Source organism: Idiotropiscis lumnitzeri, chromosome 5 (assembly GCF_059441095.1).
Source record: "Idiotropiscis lumnitzeri isolate Australia: NSW breed Sydney's pygmy pipehorse chromosome 5, RoL_Ilum_1.0, whole genome shotgun sequence".
In the NCBI taxonomy this organism is placed as follows: Eukaryota; Metazoa; Chordata; class Actinopteri; order Syngnathiformes; family Syngnathidae; genus Idiotropiscis; species Idiotropiscis lumnitzeri.
This window is the reverse complement of record NC_142395.1, coordinates 17,735,106-17,760,977: the sequence shown is the minus strand read 5'-3', so window position 1 is coordinate 17,760,977 and position 25,872 is coordinate 17,735,106. Positions and strand designations below refer to the sequence as shown.

The following is a 25,872-nucleotide window of genomic DNA, read 5'->3' as shown; positions in this document are numbered from 1 at the left end:
CCTTTAATGATTTATGAAGAATTACATTTTTCTTGAGTGATGTTTTTATTTAAACAAACTTTTTGTTCTCATAAACTTAAAGGCTTTTCTATGAGCAAAATCACACATTTTTACTTGGATAAATTTATGATTTCCTCCTGGAAAAATTATTAAATTTTTGTCATAAAATAAATTTTGTTACACATATAGTATTGCATTTTTTTATCATTATTATAATTTTTTTTTTTTTTACAAATTCTGACTCAAAATGTATAAAATGATTGAACATATTGCATATTCATTTTTTTTCTTATCCTACCACTACTCTTAATACAATTATAATAACACATATATAAGTATAAATAAAAAAATTTTGAAAAATTAATTTTCTCAAATGTTTCCTTCTTTATTTGTTAAAACAACACATTTTACTTGACTTTTTAAAATTACACAAATTTTATTTATCTTTATTTAACCAGCTAGGTCAGTTCAGAACCATTTGGCCATTGTTTAACTCATAGTTGTCTGATTTTATCCTTTAAAATACCCTTTTCTTCATATCATTCCCATTCCACTAAAATCACACATTTTTACTGAACCTAATCATTTTGTCCTGGAAAAACTATTTTACCCCCACTTAATATGTTGATTATTTCTGTCAATCTTTTTTTTTTTTATTCTAAAAAGAGTACTTTCCCACTCAATCATTAAAATGCTTTTGGATGACTTGAATTTGATCTGATGAGACTTAAGTTGACAGTAGATGTTGCCATGCTCCTGAGGACCAGATAGACACAAAAAATATTAAGAAATGCACCAGTTTGTCTCCACTGTAATGATATTGCAACCTTTACTGCCACTGCTGTACAAAGATGTTCTGAGGTGCGTTCATCCAACAGATAATCTAACTGCTATAAAGTTAGAAAAGAAGGTGTTTTGATTGTGAATGTAAACACAAAACACACCGTGGAAGATTGACCAGCTACTTGGAAAGGTTCTGTTCTGTAATGTTAGATTAGGCCTCTTTTTCTAGATACACAGGTGACTTGAGCCAGCAGAGCCGCCCTCCTTTTTCAGAGGCGGCTCACGGAGGATAAGAGTAGGAATTGTGTTGGACAGATTAGACTGACATCCACATCGTGCAGAAAACGGCTCCATGGCCGTGTCTCAATGTCCGGGCATCCATTAAATAGCTCAACTGAGAATATGCAGTCTTCTGGTAGTTACTATTAGAATACTAATGCAAGCATTAACGATAAAAGGACAGTGTGAAGGTATTTTTCAGTATCACATATAAAAAATTAGAAAGGATGCCTGCGTGGCGGCCTCTTCTAGCTGTAGAAATCCAGGTCTTGTCTTGTCTTCTCATGAGACTCCTGTGTGTTGAGGGAGCTTGGTGAACAGTCGGGGGAGACGGCGTCAGTCAAGGCCCGCTGGAGGATGTTGCCGGTGGGCCCGAATTGCCAGATAGTCTCCTTGATTTGCTGGTTCTCCCTTGTGGCCGCCTGCCACACCACCTCCAGCTCCTCCTCCACCTCTCTGAACAAGACAAAGTCACACAATTGAATTCAAATCTTGCCTACATGTACTATTGCTTTTTTTTTTTTTTTTTTTCAACCGTGACAGATATTTACTCGGTTTTGCGATGTATCCATGGAAAACTATGGTTGTGGATCTTTTTTTTTTCTCTCAATTTTATTAAACATTTTCATGGATCACACGTCCAACATTTTGTGTTTCACAATAATCATTCATACCGTTATTCATTCCATTGTCATGCTTTTTTAATGGAAAAATACGACGCCTCTACCAGGGTTATTATAGTTTTGGAATTTTAATTATAATTAATTTTTATTTCTTTTTTGAATTTTGTTTTTCAAACTTATTTAGTTTTAATTAGTTTTCAGAGTGGCTCTGTTTTTAATTTAGTTTTAGTATTGTTTTTTTCCCCCAAATGTTTTACTTGTGTGCAAGATTAAAAAAATGACCACCGCAAATATTTTGTAGTTAAAATCTAACAAAAATATTTAAAAACATGATGATTATACAAGGGTAGAATTCACAATTTTAACAGTCCACAGACTTACAGTTTCTAAAGTGAGATGTAGGCATGCATGCAGGCGACATAATTATAATAAAACTAGGATGCCTTGTTTGGCAAGTTGCCAACTTCTTAATAGGATTTGTGGCTTGAATTAATATTGAGAAGTACTGAACCACATTGTGCGGTGTAATCATTTTTTGTATATACCGAATATATATGAACCAAAAAAAGGAACCTAGCGTTGCGTTTCAGGCTGAGTTAAATGAGCAGGTGAGCCATTCGAGCCAAAGCCACACGTAAACTCGCCTCAGAGGGACATCATCTGCTGGCTATTTTTTATTGGCTGGTCGTTGATGATGTCGTCTCTGTGCCACAAACATTAAGAGGAGAACAACTCCCAGATGACTGTTCGACCTTCTCTTCTTTCGGCTCACAGTCGTGCTATAATATTGTAATAAATACATTAAGAATCAACCCCAAAGGCTCGTGTATTGAATTACTTGACAAAGACAAAAATGATGGACATTTTCGCTTTAATTCCAATTAGTTTTAATAAGTTTTGTAAAGGTGTTGTTTCAATTAGTTAAAATTTAGTTTTATAGTTTTTTTTTTTATCATTTTCATTGTTATTTCATTAGAATATTTTTTCTATTTTAGTTTTTTTGTTCATTTTTGTCAAAAAAAATAACTTTGGCCTTTACTCATACAATTTATTTCTAAATGATACAATTATTCATTAATTTACGATTGTATCCCTAATAAAATGACATTTTTCTTATATCATGATGTCTTTTTAAGTGTTTTTTGCACTCCTCCCTTTTTTGCTTCCCTCTCCTGAAAATTGCAGCAGTTTCTCCTTCCCATCCTTTAGCTCAGCTCTGCACCTTCAATTTCTCCTTTTTCATGCTCCCTTTCTCCACTTCAAAGTTACCAAGTCCGACACTCACTCCTTCCCCTCCTCCTGTCCCTCCCTTTCTTCCTCAATTCTCTCACCTTTATTCCTTCACCTCCTCTCCTTCCATCTTCTATTAATGGACTTTTTCCTATTCTGCTCCCCCATTTTATAATTTATTCTATATTTCTTTTCCCTTCTCTTGTTCCCCTCAACACCATCAGCGGAATCACTCGCTCTTCCACTCACTCTCCAGCGTCTGTCTATCCACCTCCCTTCCTTCATCCTCAGCTTCTCTCTTCTCCATCTTCCATTTTGCCTTTTACTTGCTCCTCCCTTTTCTTTTCTCCTTCACCCTGCCCTCTGATTTATCCCCTCCAACAAGATAGAATGCATTTATCTCTTCCTCTTATTCCTTCTACCGCCCTTTCCTTCATCACTCCCTCATCCTCTTGTTCCATATGACAATATTTAAAAAAAAAAACTATTTCATGAGGATTTATTTCTCTTTTATGATTTAATGCCATTTTGATTATTATTAAACCATAAAAACACTTTTATGGCCATATTGTAATGACCTTTCCCCCAAAATATTGTATGATAATTTTTTATAAAAATAAAACTCTCCCTCTCACCACCCTACTCCCCTTCCCCCCTTATCTTCCTTCCTTCCTTCATCTCGCCTTCTTTCCCTCCAAATACTGCTTGAACTGTCTTATCTCCTCCCTTTCCTCCTCCTTTCTCCCATCTAACACTGTCAAGTGCATCACTCTCTGCCTCACTCTCTCCACCACCCTCTCCTGCATCCTCCTCCCTCAGCAACCATCTCCTCTTTTCTCCACTGCATCAATCGCTCCTCCCTCTCCCCATTTGTTGCCTTTCTTCCTCCTCCTCCTACCGTTTGGACTGCAGCAGCCTCTCCTCCGCCTGCTGCCGCTCTCCCAGCAGCCTCTGCAGGTGGACCATATCCCGGCGGTGAGAGGCCGCCTTGCCCGCCGCCGCCTCCTCCAGTGCCGCCAGTCGGCTGGACGCCAGCCTGCGGTACACCTGAGACAGAGAGCGAGACAACCAGAAAGAGAGAGAGGGGGCTGCCATGAGGGAGGTGGATGCACATGGAGGAGGACGACGTAGCAGCAACAGCGCTGAAGCGAGGTGAGTGGTGTGGTGTGGTGTTATGTGCAGACGCACTGTAGCAACAGATGTACAGCACTCAGACACACACACACACGCGCACACATACGCATGCACGCACGCTAAGTTCAAACAGGTTATATTCACCAACTGCCTCAAGCAAGTTGAAATAATGATGATGCGTCTAAGTAGTGATTATTTTGAACATGACGTTTTGCATTTTGTATGTTTGTTAAAGCTGTAATTAGGGAACAAGCATCCTATTGAAAACGTATCCATCAATCCATTTAATAGTGAACTTGTCCTCACCCCGGTAGAGTCGAGGGTGCCCCGGAGCCTATTTCAGCTGACTTAGCATATTCGCCATGGCTTTTTTTGGCAATCTATGCTCTGTTATTGATTGAAAAACTCACCAAAACTCTTTTATGTTCAGACCAAAGCCCTGTGCAATAGTATTGACGATAATATCAAAGTATCGCAATGGTATTATCCAGGCAGAGGTTTTATTCTTAAAATATGCCTGTACTTATTATCGTAAGCTGTTGCAAGATTTATGCAGTTCAAACATTTACATTATGCATGCTTGAAACTGTGCTTGAATCTAGGAAAATAAAAAACGTAATAAAGCAATGGGTGGATTTAAATGCGTTAAGAAAAAAAAAAAGATATACCAAAAAATATTTAAAGACAAACAGTTCATAAACATAAGAGGGCCCATAATTGGGGCCAGGCAAATGAAACTTTTTTCAATTATTTAATTAATTCTATTTAATTTTTTAGGAATTCAAATCCAGACAAATGGATGCTGTTGCCATTTTGCTGACTTAAACCAACTGTAAAAAGTTATCTGGTTTCAGATCGATGATATGATATGATGATAACTTGGCCCATTTCTAACCTACAATGTGCAGTTAGGAATGAAGCGATGTCTTCAACCCGCAAAAAATGTGCAATGTGCCTAACACACATTTTTGAAATGTGGAAGGAAGAGAAAACCCAGGCAAGCACAGGGTAGAAAATGCAAATTTCATATTGGAAGGACACATTTAAAATTTAAAGCCTGTACGTCGAAACTGTGAGGCAGATGTGCTAACCACTCACTCACTGTGCCACATGGAATCTCATCATTTGTTATTTTTATTCTTTCTTAATTTTGCCCCACTGACAGCCCCACGAAGAAAAGTCACAACTTTGCAATTTAGCGTCACTGTTTGGTATACTCGATTGCAATTTGGTGGCAAATTCTCTAGGATGAGTTTGTTCTGGTACAACACTTATGAAATCACCCAAAATGTCAGAAAAAAAAAAGGCACATTAAAACCAAAATGGCCTTCTATTGTACGTTTCACAGCTGAGCTTATCGACTTTTGTCCGTGCTGTTCTTCAGGCCGGCTTTCCACCAGACAAAAAGATAATTGCCTGCTGCAAAAGTGGTGAAAATGTCAATTATTTTTTGTTTCTTTTTCCCCCTCAGGATGACAGCTTATAAAGACGAGTTTCTTTGCTCTCACTCTGCTGAATGACGTTATTCCAACTTCTTTGTATAAGTGGCAACCACTAACACCTGAATTTACTCTGTTGATATGAATCACAGTATTTACAGTGAAGGCAACATAATCGGGAAAATTGACTTTTTATTGTGTGTACCCCCCCCCCAAAAAAAAAAAATAAGTGTGAAACTAAGTAACAAAGTCAGTCTTTTGTAAGCAACCTATTAGTGAATAGAGTGTCGCCTTGAAATAGTAGTTTGATGACCACAGTTGTAATTCAAAACACTCCTATCACAAATCTTTCCCCATTGAAATGAATGGCCAAGCAATTAACTAATTCCTGCCCCTCTCCAAAAAAAAGAGCAAAAATTGTGTTTTGAATTTTTTTCAAAAATAATATTGTAGTTTATTAAACACATTAATAACATAATTAAATAAAATGTATAGAACAATTTGTGCATGACAATTTAATGCTGCAATCCAATTCATTGTGCTGTTCCTTCTGGTGTGCCCGCCTTGGCCACTGGGAGAAGTATAATAATGTAAAGCAGATCTCTGCAAACTATACATCTGGCCCGCCCAGAGTCTCTTTTCAATTAATCGCTCAGTATTTGCCAAACTGCTGCTTATTGTGAACTAAGTTGAACTGAACAATGGATAATGAAAACATGAGATGAAAAAGTTTCAAAGTTTTGGTCCAATTTTCGGATCGTATGCCATTAGGTGGCTTTGAACTTTACATTCCCTGCATATTATGAATGCTAATACTCAAATATAATTCTTTTTTTTTTTTTTTTTTTACACATTTTTGAAAGTAATCCATATCAGCATACAAAGTCTTGAGCAACTCGTTGCCATCAGCATTGTTGTTTATGATTAGTGAAACAAGCTCAATGGATTCATGCTGATAGGATCAGTCCATTATCCACTCGGTGATGCACTGATCTATTTCATTAACAGCAGCAGCATCTTTGAATCTTTTTAACATAATTAGAGATATGGCCGGAGGTTCAAAGCACCAAAGACTTCAAACATGCAAAAAGACACGAAAGTGAAACAAGAAATCAATTCAATGAGAATAAAAGTGGTCTTTTGGCTTATTGTTGGATCTAATTTTCACTGATTCCAAATGAAGCAGCGGTCTCAAACGTAACGTCTCTGACACCTCTCTGAAGGATCGTGACGCCTCGCTTTCACGGTCTGTAGTCATACTGGAAAAATCAGGAACAAGCGAGCGTTTGCCCTTCTGCTCCGCAGGAGGTTTGTGTCCTCCCTCAAGTGTCATTAAGAGAAGACGATATTCTGTCAGCAAGGAAAACATAGACAAGATAGACAGTTTTTACCTTTTACGGTTAACAATGGTTAATTTTTGGTTGATTGAGTGCTACTGGGTAGCTATTATAATTCACAGACCACCATCAAGGTATTACACAGTTCAGTCAGGTCATCATTATTGGCCTTAGAACTAGCTCTGCTCAAAATTCGGGTCACATGTTTTTCCCATTTTTCTTCGGCGTTTTCCTTTGTGAAATCAGAACCGTTACAAAAGAAAATTACACTAGAGGTTAGTGAGACTCGTTCTTGTTTATGTGACTTGGTGTGGTTTGACTAACTTGGTACTGATGTCAAAAGTCATAAAATAATGAAGAATTTGATGGGCCTGCAACTGAGTGCATCCTGCTTTTTCGCTCAAAGTCAGCTCTCAGAGGCTCCAACTTGCATGAAGATAAGCGCGATATAAAATGAATGGAATCTTATTGTTTGGTTTTGGAGGCTGTTAAGGTTACAAGGACCGGGACTGCAATATGCACCAAATGTTCCGTGCTCACTTGGTAAACAACGGTGGTCACCATTTGAGACAAAGGCAGAGGAAGCACTTTTACTTGGGGTAAACAATCATGCTCAAACACTAATTGTTTTCCGTGCATGGCCTTAAATTCTGATCAAGCATGCAGCAAGGAAGGAGTTGAGGTGATGATATTTACATTTCCAAATTGTATCCTGCCTTCCAGTTCAAGGCCAGAGACTGGCAGATTAACCATAAAATCTGAATTTATTTTTAAAATTAATGTTGAAAATGGCAGTTTGCACAACTAAATAAGCAAATATAAATATGTTTAGAGGGGGCATCAATATTTTTACATTTTTTTATATCTGCAGCAGTACTCGGGACCTCGCCCCCATGAATAGCTGGGTTTACTGCGTATAAATAGTCCATAACCATCTTTTCCAGCTGCTCAAGGTCACTCGCATAGTACGTGTATACAACTTGCTTTATATCAAGCAACAAACTGCATCAGACTCACTCTGGCTTCTTTCGGTAACAGTCTAACTCCTCTTAGGCTAATTAACCCCCAGTGGCCTTTTATACAACTGGAAAATATTTTTAATAAATCACCTGCCACAGCAACTCCAATCCAACAACAAATCCAGGTCATTAGCAGGGTTATAATAGTTTGGGAATTTTCATTACAGTTAATTTGCAAGGTTTTTTTTTTTTTGTTCTTGTTGTTGTTTGTAATTAGTTATAATTATGATGTTTCTGAGCAAACTTGTTAGTTTTAGTTTAGTTGAAAATGCTTTGTTTTAGTTGAGTTTTTATTCGTTTTTTAATGTTGTCTATGGTGTACAAGATTAAAAGGCCATCACAGTAAATATTGTGTAGAAAAGAAAACGCACCAAAGATAATGTTTTAAAAACATTGTGAAAACAACCATCCATGAATGAAATACAACCCCAAACGGCTCATTTATTAAATTCATTGGCAAAGATGAAAACAAAGTACACTTTGGCCGCTATTGTAGCTTTGTTAGTTTTGAAAACGTAAAATGTAGTTCTAGTTCATTTTCAAGTTTTCAAAAGCATTTTTGTACATATTGAATTTCTTTAATTTTTTTTTTCAAAGTTTTGGATATTTTTAGTAATTTCGTGAGTTTTCGTTCACGAAAATAACCTTGGTCCATAGTGGCGCACAAGTATGCAATAACCAGGATTCTTAACAGTATTTAATGGCCAACGCTGTGGTTTCACTCTAAGTGCTCTTTTCATTGTCTTGGTGACTCTTCCAGTCAGTGGAAATGGCTTTCACGAGCATTGCAAATGACAGTCATAGGAGCACAATCATGCAAGTGTCTACAATAAGACATGACTATCAATCCCTTGGAGAGGCAACAGTGATGGGAAACCCATTACAAGTCAAGACAAGTTTGCTTGGATTGATGCAGGTTACAATGATAACTGTGGTCTTGGCTGCTAGGTGAAGCAAGTATGGTCTGAAGTGCATGTGGTTTTGGATAATGGAAGAAAAGGGGACCTATCCATTAAGTCCTGGGAGTGTGGAAGAAAAGGGCACCTCTCGATTAAGTCTTGGGAGTGTTCTGGTACTTTAAAAGCTTCTTTGGTAAATAAAAAAGGCAATGAATGCCAAAGTATCAATCAGTTCTACTAAGGGTGATCGAGCGATGAAGTGACTCGATAGCTTTTATCTGGAGACATTGCAGGCTAAAAGTACTTGTTTTGTTTATAGGAAAATCGAAACGTTTAAAGTTACGACAGACCCATAAGCAGAAGTCCTAGTCCAGATGAAAACTATGGAAAATTTGTGGACAGGATAAAATGGATGTTTTTGAAAGACAAAGGCAAAAAGAAAAAGGACTCATGCGAGGATTTTGGTAGGCACCTAATGCTAACTCGAGCATAGTTTTTTTAATTTACTTTTGTTTCTATGCCAGTCCGTCAAAATGTCTACACATGACACTGATCCATAACCCTAACACCTAACACGTAACTCTGATCCTAACCCTACAAAAATTGTTATCATTGATCCTCAGTCTGTCTGCTTCAGAGCGCGACTGGAAGATGAGTTGCCCTCGGGCTGAGTTGGAGGAAAAAGAGCGCCCTTCGTCCGAGGAGTTAGAATGTAAAATCTGCTACCAGCGCTACAATGCAAACAACCGCCGACCCAAACTTCTGGACTGCCTCCATCGGGTGTGCGCCCGTTGCCTGGTCAAGATCCTCTACATTGCTGACGGCGCAGGCTGCATTTGCTGCCCGTTTTGTCGCCACCAAACCCAGATCGGCGATTACGAGGTATCCGCGCTGCCCGACGACGCCAATATCATGTCCCGCCTAAAGCTTTGCAACAAGTCCTGGAGCTTGGACCACAACCAGGAAGTGGTCCTCTCCCCAAAGAGTTTCTTCTCCTCCAGCCCGTCACGCGACTCATCCAACTGCCTCTTCATCACCATCATGGATGTGCAGAGGGAGTCGCAGGGCTTCCCGAGTCACAACAGCTCTGACTTGGAGCGCAACGTGGAATCACTGTCGGTGGGTTCCAATGGGCAGGCAGACCAGGACTCCCTGACCAAATTCTGCAATCATGTCCCACGCATCCTGGTGTGGCTGCTGGGCTTCTTGTACTTTGGCTCCCTGCCTCTTGGGATTTACTTGTTGGTGATCCAGAGGGTGACTCTTGGCATTGTGTGCGTCAGTTTGGTGCCATCCAGTTTGACGGTGTGTCTGGTCTACGGCTTCTGCCAGTGCTTGTGCCAAGGCATGTGCGACTGCTCCTCCAGGGGATGAACACCGAACAAGCAAAACCGGTGATATGGATGAAGACATGAATACCCGTGTAGTGTTTGTGCATTTAGAGGCAGGTCTTAGAGTTCCAACTTAATAGAATCCATGTGTATTTACACACAATAGTTGAAGCATATACAATGATAACGAATATTATTTTCTGGAACAGTGTTGATGACATGGTGAATGTGATTTACCGAATGATTATGAAAGTTCCTATTAAGATGCTGCATTTTCAGGAAAATCACTGTGGTGGTCAAGCCCTTCTGTGTAATGCTTAAGTTAATTTTAATCTATGGGTAAGTGTTTTTTTTTTTTCATTATTAACTCATCTGATTTCCTTGCGTTTCTGTGTACCTGCTAATAACTACAGCCTGTTGACTAAATAAACCGAGGATTTTTTTTCCATACATGTCCACGAATCCGCTTCATACTGCAACGTTGTGGCTGTTTGCCATTTGCCAAGTGTATTTTCGAGCATGTAAACATTTAATGAACGGGTGTCAAAATAAATCTTTTTCAAAAAAAAAAATATCTGACCAAAGAACCAATTAAGAGACAAATTAGCAAGAAATTAAACAACCAATTTACTATGTAACTGACCAACCACGTTATCAACTGATCCAACTGAACCATAAATTAACTACTAAAGTCTCAAACAAACTAACCTACTAAAAAGTAACCAGCTTTCTAAACAACCAGCTAACTCAGCAATTTACTAAACAGCTAACTAACCAACTGACCGACCAAGTAAAGAACCAACCACACAGACAAAATGACCAACCAACTACTAAACTCAAAGACTAACCAACTAAATAGTAATGCAGCAAACTAACCACCCAAGTAAATAACAAACTGACCAACCAAGTAAACAACTAACCAACCAACCAAAAAATGCTAACTGACCAACTACTAACTGAACTCACTTGATGAACAACTAACACACAATTCATCTACCAGTAATTATGTTACCAACTAACCGAATAAGTAAACAATCAGCTGACTAACAGACTGAACAGGCAACTGCTGAACTAACAACCAGTCCAGCTGATTACATAGCCAACCAAATAAACAAGTAAACAACCAACTAACCACCTAACCAACAACTTGAACAATTAATTGTCTAACCACTAAATTCAACTCAGATGAACAAATTGAACAACAAACTCGCGAACCAAGTGAACAACCAAACAAGTTCAAAGCCAACTAGCTGACCAACTAACAAACGAACAAACCAACCAAGTGAACAACCAATCGACTAACTAATCAAGAATCCAACTAATAAACAGCCAACAAACCAAGCAATGTGACAGAATGTTTCAGGAATGATCAAATCTCAGACATTAGTTTTGCTGCTATTCAATATTAGAATCACAGGTGAATCGCATTGCAATGTCACAGATGGATCGGCCAAATTACATTTCTGGGTCGAAGGCGAGATCCAGCGGGCAACGGCCAAGCTGTCACTGTGTACGGCGATCCAAAGTAACTACCAAAGAGCTGCTGAACAAACAAATACATACACACTTCATACATACAAGGTTGTGTAAAGTTAAAAGTTGAGTTATTTGACATTTTCGGCACAAAGGTTTCACCATTTTGACAACAAACTTGCGACTCTGTAGTAGCCTTGAAAGTGTCTCTTCACATTTTGTCCTTTTGACTAATGACACACTCACAATCATTGTCTTGGCTCTGGCGAAAATGACGTCAGTGTGACTAAGTGGCACTTAGCCTTTCTTGAAAAAGTCTTGCGAGGCTGCTTTGATTGCTTTGCTTTCTAACCCAGCTTTGCCTTCGAAACCACATATTCCACTAATCTGCTCTCAAGTTCAATTGTTGAATGTGCAGATAGGCTTCATGTAAGTAATGCTTATTGAAAGATGAAGGCAAACTAAATTGCGGTTCTCATTGCAAAGTCGTGGTGTGCCAGCGCGGTAATTACAGGCAAGCGGATGCTAATGATCCTTAATTGGAGTCAGTAGCCTGTATAACAAACAGCTAATGTTTCCTTTCACTGCTCTGATTGTGCGTGTCTGGCCTTCGTCCAGTCATCGAGGACCTCTGAATAATTTCATCCCCAAATGGGAGGCACTGCAAAAACAGTTAGGGAACCACTGACTTACTGAAATAAATACAAATGTTTTTTGTTTGTTTTTTTTCAAATCAATTAATTTTAAAACTTTAATAAATTAACATTAAATACATGTCAAATGATATATTTTACTAATCATGTTTTATTTTATTATATTCTCTATAAATTAACTAAAATGGAAAAAAAAAAAAGTGAACAAGGGGAAGGGGAGAAAGGTGAAAGCACTAAATCCTGAAGGACCCTTGCGCATGTAAAAGCTCCGTCTACAGGCCGTAATGCATAGCATCCCTGCTGGAGAGCAACTCACCTTGACGCGCTCCTCCAACTTCCCAAATCGGACGGTGCCACTCAGGATGCTACTGATGAATCCTTGTTTTTCCTGCTGGAGTATGGAGGCCTGTGGAGGAGAAGGAAGAGGAACAAAACATCAACTGAAGCTTGAAGGAGATAGTGACAGTCTGTCGGTTCTAGGACAGACATGGGCAAACTACGGGCTGCAGCTTTTTAATCCGGCCTGAAGAAATTGTCCAACTAAAAAAAAAAAAAAAAATGTTTTTTAATTCATTCAATCATGTCGTCTTATCCTTACAATGCCCACATTTTGCCATTAGTTGCACAGTGATCATCAGAGACAAAAGCCAAAATTCTTGTCTGGCGATGACGTCTTTCACTCCCGCATGCCAACACACGCTAAAAATACATTTCGGGGTCTGGAAATGAGCAAAATTTGCTTGCCGCCATGCCAAATAAATCCACTATAAAAAGTAGATTGTAGCGGTGGTGAAGTTCAGTCAAGGAACGAAGATAATTATTTATCTTTGTTTCTTGTATTACAGTTTAACTTTGTTCCTTGCGTTGTTCATTGCAAAGAACTTTGCTTCGCACTAGAGTTTGCAATAATTTATTATTTGTATTATTGTTTATTAATTGTAATATGTCACACATTTATTTTTACTCAGTTGGTTTAACTTATTGAAAAAAGATGTTGTTAGTCACATTTTATATCGTAAACAATAGTTAAATAATTAACATTTATTACCACAAATAACAGAAAAAGTAGAGAAACTGACAGTTTTGTGATAATTGAGTAGCTTTTGAGCATGGAGTAGCTGAAGGGGAAACCACAAGGAAAGGACTTGTATGAACAGGTGTGTAAACAATGCATCTTGCATATTCACAGACACAAACATTCTACCAAGATGAGAGCAATTTTATATTTGAAAGGCGTTGCCCTCAGTGCACACTGTAAGTAAATTGGGTAGTTCATTTATTTGTGTGTGCTTATTTATTTGCTATGCCCAAATTTTGGATCCCATTGAGGCGGGCAAGTCAAAAAGTTTGCCCACCACTGTTCTAGAATTACCATTCATGAACTCACCTACTTGTGCTATCTTTTCATTCACATATTTTTGCAATTATTCTGTAAAGCCATAATCCCAGAATCGTTGTTGATACTATGTATCTATTAGTGAGTCAAAAACATCATAATGGCTATTAGGAAAGTAGTACTTGTGATTTTTATGGGTTACAAAGCAGCAACACACCCAACAGTATCCTCCACTTTTGGTGCATTTTTCCCCTATTAAAATCATCAGTAAGGCATTTTTTACTAAGATAAGCTTGAAATGATTGATTGGATTTGTGATCATAGTTTGGGGCTTACGTAGGATTTAGGGTGCCTTAAAACATGAGTTGATCTAGTTCTGTAACCACACATGTACACTCATATCTCAAATAATCTTTCCAAATTAAAATGCATGGAAAGACAATTTGTTTGTTGCAGTCACTCACAGAAAACTGCAAACATTTTTTAAAAATGTTTTTTCCTAAGAAAAACTGCACTCAATATTGTACTGTATAAAAATACACAGAAGCCTAATAGCATTTACTCTAGTCTCCATGTAACCTAGCAACACAAATGATGTATTCTTTGGCTGTGGGGACAAAGAAAACCAATGTGAACTAAAGATGAAAACCAAAAATCAGCAATGCGACGGTTCCACTTGTATCTTAAGGCAAATGTGGAGGCAATAAACATTTTTAGCGGGTGCATCCATAATTCGTGAATCTTTAATATTCGCTCTGGAGCTTGGTCTATAACCTCTTTGGAAAAAAATGTCAAATCTAAACCGCTGCATAGTAAAGTTGTCTACTTGCACCTCGACGATAACAGACATATGTTGCGAAAATTATGCCTCTAATAGCCTAAAGCCATCTGTGTGCACAACTCGGATAACAAGCAACAACACACTTTTAGCACTGGCGCATGCACAAATTGGCTCCTATTATGCTCCATCTGGGCTGGCGTGTGTCAGGCTGACCTTCTACACAAGACGAGCTGACGCTTTTTAAAAGTCTGAGCGTGTTGACATTTGAGAGTGTCGTGATCATGCACACACGACAGTCTAGTGTTCGACAGCAAAACACTTGGCACAAAGGGACAGGGACTCCACGAAGATCTGCACAGCAAACTGTACCCAACGTTTTTATTGCTATTGTCAACGGAAAACATTGGGATTTGATACCAAAAATTGGTGATTTACATGTTGGCTACAGCATACCGACAATTGGGCTAAATTTGTTTTCCCATTCTTCCCAATCAAAGTTAGTAAAGACATTTTAAAAATCTGTTTAAATCTGGTACACACATAACGAGAATTGGGCAAATTTTGATCAGCTCAAAGTCAGCAAAGGCCCGACCATCAGATGTCTCTGCAAGATGATCCTGACCTATTATTGTGGCGGTAGTGATTCTGTTTTGAGCTTGGGCGGAAAATCATAAATGTCAACAAATATTTGACTCATTATGCGTATGTATAATAGCAAGTATGGCCAACCTATGGAATATGCAATTGTAAAGTGGTGTATAGTGAATCAGACCAAAACACTCCGCAGACGGAAATAATCGTTCAGAGCGGGGTTTTGTATTATCAAAATCAGTTCAGTGAGGCTAAGTAGGCAATTGTCGGCGAGTATTCAAGCAAGTCTCTTATCTCACCTCGCTGCTTAGCTATATAAATGCGCTGTTGGAGTGTGCTTGAAAACCAAAACAAATCAAGCCAAGGGTGGACGAAGGGGGCTCAGCCATTGTCTTGCAGATGCAGAACATCAATGTGACAGAGACGCATCCTCGCGGATGAGTGCAACAAATTAAGTCAACCCCCACATAGCTGCTGTCATAACAACCTATTAACGTGATATGAAGTCTACCTGCATGTGTTCTTCAAGTCAATGTACCTCGGCTGCTGACTGAGGCTAACCTTTGTCCCAATTCTGAGGCTACACTGCTCCTATCCACCGTGGCTGCACATTCTTTGTGCTCTTTCCTGAAAAAGAAAGTATTCACTGCTCTTCACTTCGATTTTCATTCATTTTTTCCTCTCAAAATTCGACACAACACCCAATAATGAAAATACGATGAAAATTTGAAACAAAGATTTTGCAAATTACACAATCTCACCCATACACTGAGTTTCGGCGGGCAGCTCGGTTAGGAGAAGACCTGCAGACGTTAGCAGTAGCCAAAAGTGTTTAATGTTTTAGCTTCTTTTTGTCTTTTTCCCAGTCTTGGCTTCTGATAAGTGCCACATGTTCGGGTAGGCTAAAAAAGTTGCTAAATATTAGCCATACTTTGCATTTGCATGAAACAGCGGATTACGAGTAGCATTTGAAAAGTAGTTGTTGAGTGGGAGGCAATTCTTTATCCATTGTTGACCAAAGAATGTCAGGAAATGGTTTTAAAATGCAGAAGAATTGTGCAACGTCCCCTGAAAGTAGATTAACAATTAACAATCATGAAATGGAAGTCTAAAATAAGTCACAGACCTGCTGTTAATAATAAACTGTAAAACAATTAAAATTGTCCGGTAAAACTGGGTTAAAATATGATGACCCTTCTTTTCCTCTTCAAAATTTAAAAATCAGTGATGAGGCTGCCACTACTACACAAAAATCTAAAAAGTGAGCTGTGAACTTATTGCCTGCAAAATGTTTGTCTTGCGTAAGGTCAAACTACACGACGGTTCAAATGTTTTCCTGTCACTTTCGAGGTTTATAGTTGCCTGTGTGGGAACATAAAACGTTAAACTCTAACTGGAAAGCGAGTCATGCAAACATGCAGCCAACTAGCATCACAACATGCAGGGTACCAGGCCGTCCTTTTTTGGATGGTACACATTACTACCTCATCAACCACTGACCGCAACACGTTTTGCATAGTCATCTCGTACCATGTGTACAAGTTGGTCACGTTCCTGCGAGATGCGGTCCGCCACGGAAACAACAGCTTCCAGGTAAGTACGCGTCTTGCCCTCCTTCAGCACACACTCGTTCTTCTGCTGCTTCAGCACACTCAGACGCCTCTCCATCCTCCTGCAATTGGTGGGCATACAAAGGAATGAGTCATTGTGAGAGGAAAGAAAAATCATCTATCCATCCATTATCTGATCCGCTTATCCATGGCTAGATGGGTGGATATCCTGCTAAAACTACTAACTTTACCTGTTGGCTTGTCTGCTGCTCTCCAACTCCGCTTGCACCCTCTCCACAGCCGCCATCAGTTCAACTTTGTCCGCTCGCAAACTTTGATTCTGATGGCGGAGGACATGTGCATCGTCCTCCTCACTTCTGTTCCGACGCTGCGCCTCCTCCAGCTGCCTGAAAAGAGTAATAAAAAACAGAAAATGGAATTTAGAGCTGCATGGGAAAGGATACCACACCCAATGCACAGTTAAAGGGATACAATTAAATAAATACAATCAATCAGTAAATAAATCGGATCAATGCAATATGAACACTTATTATACTGCACATTATCATTACATTTATAGTGCATCTGGAAAATGTTTATTTGAAAGCAGCAGATTTTTTTCCTGTACCGTTGCACAATCTTGTTTTGGACGTCTACAGTCAATTCCTTTGACTTCGAACTCGGTTTGTGTTCTGACAGTCACTGTTAACTTTGGGACCTTAAGTAGACGGGTCTGCCTTTCCAAATCATGGCCAATCAACTGAATTTAACACAAGTTGACGACAATTAAGATGTGGAAAACAGAACACACCTGAGGTCAACTTAACGGTACAATAGAGAAGGCTGTAAACACATTGTAACTTTGAAAAATTAAAAATGATGAAAAATACATAAATACAATTCTGTTGCCATCACAGAATGCTATGTGTTGACTTTAGAGGGTGAAAATGAATTTATTGAATTTTGGACTAAGCCTACAACACAATACAAAGTGGAAAAGTGAAGAGTTGCGATTCCTTCTAATTCTAATTCTAATGAAACGCTGTACCGCCTGAGCTTCCCAGCAATGCTGCAGTGCTCCTCCCAGGTGACGGCGTCCTTGAGGCGGGTCCTCAGAGTGAGCCCCTCTCTTTCACTTTGGCGTGCCTCTCTTCTACTCTCGTCCACTTCCTCCTGCAAACGCTGGTTTTCTGCCTCAAGCAGCATCAGCTGCTTTGACGCCCGAGACACTGCAAGGTGAAAAATGTGGATATTGATGGATGGGAAGATAGAAGGATGGATGACAGATGCATGGATATATGATGGCTATATGGGTAGAGGGGTGGAGGGATGGATGGTGGATCATAGACTTTGTAGACCTTCAGACAGACGTTTGCTGTGCTCGGCCTCGTTCTTGCCGTTCAGAGCCTCCAGTTGCTCAATCAGCAGCTGATTCTCTTGCAGCACCAGCATGGCCTGCTGCTGCACTTGATGGCTGCAAACACACAAGTACACACTCCCTTATGAAGTTCACATAATCTCTATCTCATCCTTGAACACATTTCGTTTTCTTACTAACCATTTCAAATCTTAAACTATCATATCTGTAATGTTGTTGTCATGTATAATATATAATATAATTATCATAATCTCTTGCTCTCCACCTTTCACGTGCAAGTTCATCTTTCCTCCACCTCCCATCTCCGCTCATCATTTAATCTTCTTTTATAATATAATCTCATAAAAAAATGCATCAACTCATTGAATATTGTCTAAATCAGGGATGGGCAATTTAAATGCTGGAGGGGTGGGGGGGGCACAATTTTTCATTCACATCACCAGATGTAAACCAATAATGCCACTTTTAAATAGGGCCAAAATATGTACAAAATGCATGCTCTTAATGTAGTTATTTTCCAATAATACAATTTTTATTGCATATATAAAAGATAAACTATCGGAACACAACAACAAAGGTTTTAAATCAAACAATAAATTAACCTCATACTGTATGCAAGTGAGCCCTTGCATAAAAAAAAAATCCCCATTCAAGGAATCACACAAAACTGATGAACACTGATCCAACATGAAGTGCAATATCGCTTCTTGTGCAATTTTCACAAATATCAACTCAATATTTGAATATTATTGCGGTACTGTTTGTCCTGCATGTCAATCCAAATCTCCACAAAATTATTAAACCTACTCATGTTTTAGTATAAAACCAACTAAGGCATGTATACCACATAGTGGTGATTGCCCATCAAGTTGCCCATTCCTGATATAAAATCTGATATAGAACAACAACGTCATGAGAAAAATAAATGCATGAGGTTGTGTGTTGTATTCACCATTCCTCCTGGCTGAGGCCTCCAGTCTTCTTGGCCAATTGACGGTGAAACATCTCATTTTCTTTCACCACCTCCTCCACGTGCACCCGAAGCTTCTTCACCTCCTCCTGTGGCAATCAATCACATTCTGCTGTCATCCTGGATTAAACCCCTTGGTTTTACTCTGATGCTCACATGCGTCTTACCTCAGCAGAGCGCAGGAGAGCGTCTTTGTCATTCAACATGTCTTCGTAGGCCAACATCAGAGGAGACAAATACTTCATGTCCACCTATACCATCCAAGGAAAAGAGCGATGTCAACGGGGAACAGACTGGACTGGTTGCCAGCCAAGAAGACAAATAAGGATTCACACCAAAAATTTAATTGCACACAATATGTTTTAAAAGAATACAACACTTGAAAAAAATATAGACATAAAATATGACATAGTTGTTGAAGTATGACTTTTATGACTTTGAATAAAATGTATAAAATAATTCACATTTTACTCTTTGAATAAAATGTATTGTTTGTTCATCAAATTGTGAATCTTGACATGCAATCCCCTGAAATTACAACCCCTTCGTATGACTTTTAAGGCAGTCGCCAGCCATTTTGAAAAAGGCTTACTCATTGTCGACCATCCTATGACCACAACACAAGAGATATGCTATCACTAACACATCTGAAATGTGCCCTGTCTTATCCATTGCTATCTTTAACTGCTGGCGCTGTCGTCTTGGCAACGACAGAGAGACTGTGACAAGATTAATCTTCTGATTTCGATTCGACAATTACCACAAAATATTATACTGATCTTACTTCAGGCAGTTTTCATTTGTTACTAACCAGCCACGGAGGAGGTGAACCCATCTTTGGTAGGCTGCTTAATCTGGAGCTCTACAACACACATCATAATAACACAGTTAACAAGAGATTGCAATTTCTGTTGAAAGTGCATGAGATTGCAGAAGACCTGATGCTGAGTTGAAATGCATTAGAATTAATTGAAAGGGATGAAATGCAGAATGTGGGAATTGGGAAATTCTAAAACGAGTCATCACCCACAAACTGGTGTGACTTTCTCTTTAATCTTGAATGCACACTGTGCTGCGATCCATGTTTTTTTTATGTAGTGTCATGACGCTACAGAACCTCTGTAGACAACACAGTGTGCATTTTTGTGCTTATCTGAAAATCGTGACTGTACTTGCAGCAAAACGCAAATCCGTCTTTGTGACTTTGGTCTGTACTATGATGTTAGGAATCAGGTGTTTTTCTGTATTTTATATTTCTTCATAGGTGCGTGAGAGACATACTACGGGTGAGAAGATTGTATTGTTTATTTAAGTCTTGTCAATTAATTCTCTCTCCTGCTACTCGGTAAAATACAACCATGGAGATAAATTGCGCAATGCTACGTAAAATGAATTCACCTCAAGTGTATGTAGGCGTGAATACATTCAACAAAGTAACTTTGAGCAGTATATGAAAAAAAGCTGTAGTCCAACTACTTGACAAATAAAAGTGACATGTAAGATTAGGAGTTACTTCAAAATGTGCACATTTTGGAGCAACGTGCAACATTGTCATGCATTACTGGCGTCTACCATGCAGCCAACACACAAAGAACTAATTTTCCCTAAAAATTTCATATTTAGCATGTTTTTTTCCTTAAACACGCTTCCTTGAGAAAAATAAGCCTGTGATTGCTGAGAAACATCGGTTGCCACAATATAGCTGCCAAGTAAACTTCAAGTATGTGCTGTGATTCAACACTAAAATCAAATCAACACGCTTGGATTACACATGGCAAACCTGCAGTGCAATACTGACACGTGGCGGCGTCTTGGAGGTATCAACGGAAATAATAATCAAGTGAATTGTTCATACTTGTTCAATTCATGTTGTACCATGCCTCTCGCGACAGTCAGCTGAGCCAGCTCACCCAAGACCCGAACGGGGACAAGCGCTATAGAAAACCGACTGATGGATAATTTGACGGTCAGTAGAGTGTGCATGTTGTTGTTTGTACCTCCTGCTTGTTGAGCGGCCTGTATTTGGTCTGGTAAGCACTCAGCTCAACACTGAGACGATGGACGCAGCGTTTGAGAGCGTCGTTTTCATCCACTAGCTCCTGCGCCTGCTGCCTTGCATCCCGCAGCTCTGCGTGCATACCTGCTACAAATAAATTCAAAATATACTGTTTACATCAAACTGCACTTTCAGGCACTATCCTAGCCACATTTAGTCGATTGAGACCCATCAACGCAACTGTTTTAATTCCTTGTTATTGATTAAATACAGTTTGGGTAAAATTAGTTTTATTCTTGACTCAACACTAGAAATGTTTTCACTGTTTAGGTTTTCTAACATAGTTTGAAATTTATTGGACCATGGAGTACTTTCAGGCTGAAAAAACCGTGTACCTGTAGGCGAAGTCCGGATTGACTGGACACGCCCGCGACTGACTTCCTGTTCCAGGTGTCGTAGCTTTTCCTCCAACATGGCGTTCTTTTCCTTTAGGGACTTTACTGCTTCCCCGTCCTCAGTCAGGACACTGTCCTCACGAGATGGCTGACTCCGTGCTTTTGGCTCTTTGGATTGGCTGGTGGCTGAACAGGAAATGGATGACATGAAATGATTTGGGATATGAGAAGAAGAACAAAGTGGAGGTTGTAGATGCTTACAGGGCGTGTCTTCCTTATGCTTTGTGGAGTCTTTTTTCTTCATTTTCTTGCTGCTGCTGGCTGGAGGAACCACAACATTTTCCCTCAGGAGTTCTGCCCAAAAAAATCATTATATGAATGCTTTAAAAACATTCTTTCTTTTTCTTTGGCATTTGCTGGTATATAATAATATACTGTATTTTATTTAATAATATAACACCTAAAGTTCTTCCCTTAATAAACAATTCACTAACACGTGTTACGCTCCGCAATTAAGTACCAATAATTATAAAGATCATTTGGCTTTTTTCCACAGAAGGAAGAATTGGGATGCAGGAAAGTGATAACCTCTGCAGACTGCTCAGGACAATCTATAAATGACACCTCCAAAGGGTACAAGCTACGGTACGTTTTACTGTTGTTAACTTTGCCCAGGGGTCTTCAATCCTGTTCCTCGAGGGCCAGTGTCCTGCCCGTTTTCCATCTTTCCCTGCTGCAACACACCTGAAGGATCGTTATCTAACTTTTGTCGACCTTGCTGATTATCTGATCATTTGAATCAGCTGTGTTGCAGCTGGGAGAATTGGAAAACCTGCAGGATACCGGCCCTTGAGGAACAGGATTGAGGACCCCTGACTTTGCCTGTACAGGATAGTGAATAAATGTTGACTTCAAACAGGAACATTGCATTGTCTTCTGCAAAGGGAGTGAGTTTGCATGCTTCCCGCTGGATGTATCTTGACTTACAAGCATCAACTAACTGGAGATCTTGTCTGACATGTGACTCCTACCTGGAGAAGATTCCCTGCTGGCCAACATCGGATTTGTCCTGGGCGAACTTGTCTGGAAGACAAGGAGAAACATTTTGTTGTCATAACATTCACTCCAGTCACTTTGAATTGAAACCGTTTCTTTTGAAACTCGATCCCTTTGGAGTCCCAGTTGCCAGTATGCATTTTACTATGTAAAATACCGCCTCCCATTGTCTTAGGCTGGTTTCACTTCATTCGCAAGTGCTGCCAATGTCAAAGTTCAACACCCAAAGGCAGTTTGGTGAGGGGACCCAATGCACCATGAGACCACAGCATTTTTAATTTTCTGGGAGCAAAGTTTTTTTGTATTTTATGTATTCTTCAGTACTTTCTACTTATGATGTTTTCCTTATTTTTTATTTAATACAGAGCAGTGATTATATATGCTAAATTAATACATATTAACACACTTGCCTCATAATCTTTAGTTTGGCATCAATTCCTTCGTGTGTCCGTCCAATTTGTTGTTCCTGAGCTTTTCTTTCTTTGTTATATTTAATACAGAGTGTGATTCAATGCGTATTTGGTAAATAGACTTGTCACTTGTACTGATCCTCACCAAGTGCTTTAACGGCAACGCATAGAGTACAGCTTCTGGGTCTGAAGATTTCTTCTGTCTGTCCGGAGTATGGTAGACATGTTCTTCCTCCTCCAACATTCCTTCTTCATCTTCCTCATCCTCCTCACTCGGCTGTTCCTGCAGCTCCTCCTCAGAGTGGTCAAGGGAGGACAGAGGTGGCCGAGCGACAAAGCCTTCTGACCATCGATCACTATGGCAGATGGTCAATGCAAGTTAGAGTGGGGGAAAACATTACAAAATTAGGCTCTTTATGGCATTAATAGTTATGGATGGAGCAGGTGTGTTACCGTGTGTAGAGTGCAGTGCTGATGTTGCGTTCAGAAAGCAAAGACTCTGATTGGTCGCTCTCAGAGAAGGAACGGCGACGGGCCGGTGGGAGCACCCATGTCTGGCCGGTCAGCGAAGAAGACAAAATGGCAGCCGCTAAGGCTGATCTGCGGACATACAAAACAAGCTACTTGACGGACAATACAATACAACTTTATTAGGACAGCGCATTTCATAATAGTTGACAAAATTAACATTTGCAGCTTAAAATAAAATGAAATACATATATAACAAGGATAGAAAGGTAAATGACAGACTTTTCAGGGGAAAAAAAGGACAAACTGACAGACAATTTACTATCTGCAATATAAAATAAAATGACATTTTAAAAAGGATGTGACGGCAATTAATGTTTTAGAAAAGAAACACAAAACTCACATCTGTAGTGTAACATTAAGTGTTATTCATAATAATACAAAATATATTAGTTGATTTTTTTCAGAACAAATAATCTGATGGAAAAACAGAAAGAAAACAACTGACATTTAGAATCCTTCCGTGACTCACAAGAGAACATAAAATGTATATTCATACATATATTCATTTTTCTATGTCAAATATACAGTGTTATATTACAGTAGGCTATTATGTATATGTACCACTACAATTGTTAAGAAGTAGACAGAAATATTGTAAAACTAAATATTAGTACAACAACTAGAAGTGTTCCCTGAATAAACACCTTACCATAAACAGACAAGTAGTACTGGAGTAAATAAATTACCACTGGAAAAAAAAATAAGGTCTTTGTGTCTGTGTAAGACTCAACCCCCCTCCCCCCATCCATGTTTCTGTTCCGAACTGCCATTTTCCACCTCCAATTTTAGTATGTGTTGTTCCACATTACCCTCGAGACAGGGCGTTTCACACCCAACACTCACTTCCCCCCGTCCTGACATGCGCAGACGTTTGCATTGACGTTATTGCAATCAAATGCCTGTACAGTATGAACAATAGGATGGCGGGAAGAGCAGACTGATGAGAAACAAAAAGAGGAAGGAGAGGAAAAATGAGGAGAGGCGACTCCGGATACCTGGGTCTCTCGGTGGAAGGGGCGGGGCTGCGCGGGGGCGGGGTACGAGGGACAGCAGCTTTGGGGGCGATGGAGGCAGCGGGGACCAAACCATGGGCAATGTGTTTCTACATGCACACGCGCACACACACGGAATTACACGCGGGAGATCACACACAAAAAGCATATAGAGTCGAGGGGAGGTGGCGGAACAAAAATGGTGTGATGGAGTTTCTTCATGTACTGAGTTCAAGTTAAGTGAAGTCTGTTAGACAAATAACACATTTATGTCATGTCCTCTGCTGCCCTGTGCCGTCCGTCCCATCTTGTCCTCAGCCCAACTTTAGTCTAACGTTATTGTTGTAATGTTAGTCTGTTACTCCTGATTGAAGTCGTTTTTCGTTTGCTCGATTCTCTCTTTGCTCCGTGTTTACTCAATCCCCTCTCAAACATTGGATATGCAACCATGTCAATACAAAAGGATACAAAACCCCCCAAACAATTAATGGAGTAAAACTCACGAATTGTTTGTTTTTCTCCCTCCATAGGTTCAGCTTCAACATGGCGGACGGTGCTTGTCTACTAAATTCTTCTAACTTGGAGTCTGGCGGACATTCCGTTGGTGAAGTGCAACGCGCCTATGGTTATTGTTTCCGTGTTAATTTATTGCAACGATTACCGTTTATATGGATAAATCAATGCTAATCTTTCTGGGTGCTACTTGTTGCTTCCTCGTAACGAGACGCTTCTCGTCCATACGGCACATCGCTTCATCCGCCGCTTTGATTGGCTCGCCTCTTCCTCTCTGTCCAATTGGAGGCGTACTTGATTTTGCCTAGCAACCGCTTGCCTAGTCATTATATTTGCCGGTAGAGGGGGCTAAGATCCCACGAACGACTATCAAAATATATCGCCCACGATTATTTTGATGATAATAATACTATACGTGATACAGGATTCCCAGCTTATATTGCATGCAGTTAAATACATTTCAAACAATACACAAAAGTCTCCTACAATCCATAATGGTGCACTTGTATTTACTGTAGCTCCTTGCGTTGGGGGTAAAAAACAAACAAAAAAAAACCTCAATGTCCGGTTAAAATTTCCTTTTAAATTAAAAACTACTACGCACCTATTCTGTACTTTATTTAATACAGAACGTGGTCGTCCTTTGTATTCAAGCAATCCATCAAAATGGCTTCCACCAGTGAAAAAACAAACATTTTAAATACAAGTATTTAGAAAACTATTTTTAGTATATTTATTTCATTATAAAACACTAAAGTCTTCTATAGCGCTTATCCTCACTTTATGAAAATATGTTTTTGACAAAAATGAATACAGCAGGTGGTTCTCTGTGTTAAAATGGTGGGGATAAGCAGCTGGACAATTTCAATCATGTTGGCAAAAACAAGAAAAAATAAAATACAATGAAAATTGTGGACGGGAATAATTTCTTTGTAAAATTAGAACTTGCAAATTAATACGGAACACTTTTTTTTCTTAATTTACGTTTGCATTAGGTTGAAGTATAGTATAATTAGTTATAGGCTGACGTATTACCCAGCAAATGGATGAAGAAACGCATGCAGAGGATTTAGCAGGATGTCATGTGAGTTGAAAAACACCACTGTTGACTCGTTGGGTGTCAGAAGTCATTCCAGTCATTCTCGACCTGCTTGGACGTTCAGAAGACAAAAC

At 39.3% G+C, this 25,872-nt stretch overlaps 2 protein-coding genes across 7 annotated transcripts; one reads left to right on the top strand and one right to left on the bottom strand.

The window, feature by feature from the left end:
* Positions 1-583: 583 nt before the first annotated feature.
* On the bottom strand, positions 584-24,942 carry cep89 (centrosomal protein 89). 5 transcript variants are annotated; one of them, XM_088297135.1, is made up of 18 exons: positions 24,690-24,942; positions 24,190-24,296; positions 23,117-23,263; positions 22,809-23,019; positions 22,229-22,280; positions 21,459-21,551; positions 21,198-21,383; positions 20,804-20,949; positions 19,618-19,668; positions 18,974-19,057; positions 18,789-18,895; positions 17,817-17,932; positions 17,507-17,687; positions 16,710-16,865; positions 16,439-16,580; positions 12,517-12,606; positions 3,814-3,962; positions 584-1,518 (listed from the first exon to the last, which is right to left on the bottom strand). In XM_088297135.1, the coding sequence occupies exons 1-18, from the start codon at positions 24,729-24,731 to the stop codon at positions 1,311-1,313; spliced, it is 2,268 nt and encodes a 755-aa protein (XP_088153261.1). In that variant the 5' UTR covers positions 24,732-24,942; the 3' UTR covers positions 584-1,310. The 5 variants fall into 5 exon arrangements, with proteins under 5 accessions (XP_088153261.1, XP_088153262.1, XP_088153265.1 ...); XM_088297136.1 differs by having other exon boundaries at positions 20,804-20,946; XM_088297139.1 differs by lacking the exon at positions 24,190-24,296 and having other exon boundaries at positions 585-1,518.
* Positions 3,698-10,524, top strand: LOC148337104 (E3 ubiquitin-protein ligase RNF182). Of its 2 annotated transcripts, none has more exons than XM_088297142.1 (2): positions 3,698-4,067; positions 9,381-10,524. In XM_088297142.1, the coding sequence occupies exons 1-2, from the start codon at positions 4,022-4,024 to the stop codon at positions 10,115-10,117; spliced, it is 783 nt and encodes a 260-aa protein (XP_088153268.1). In that variant the 5' UTR covers positions 3,698-4,021; the 3' UTR covers positions 10,118-10,524. The 2 variants fall into 2 exon arrangements, with proteins under 2 accessions (XP_088153268.1, XP_088153267.1); XM_088297141.1 differs by having other exon boundaries at positions 9,367-10,524.
* Positions 24,943-25,872: the final 930 nt, after the last annotated feature.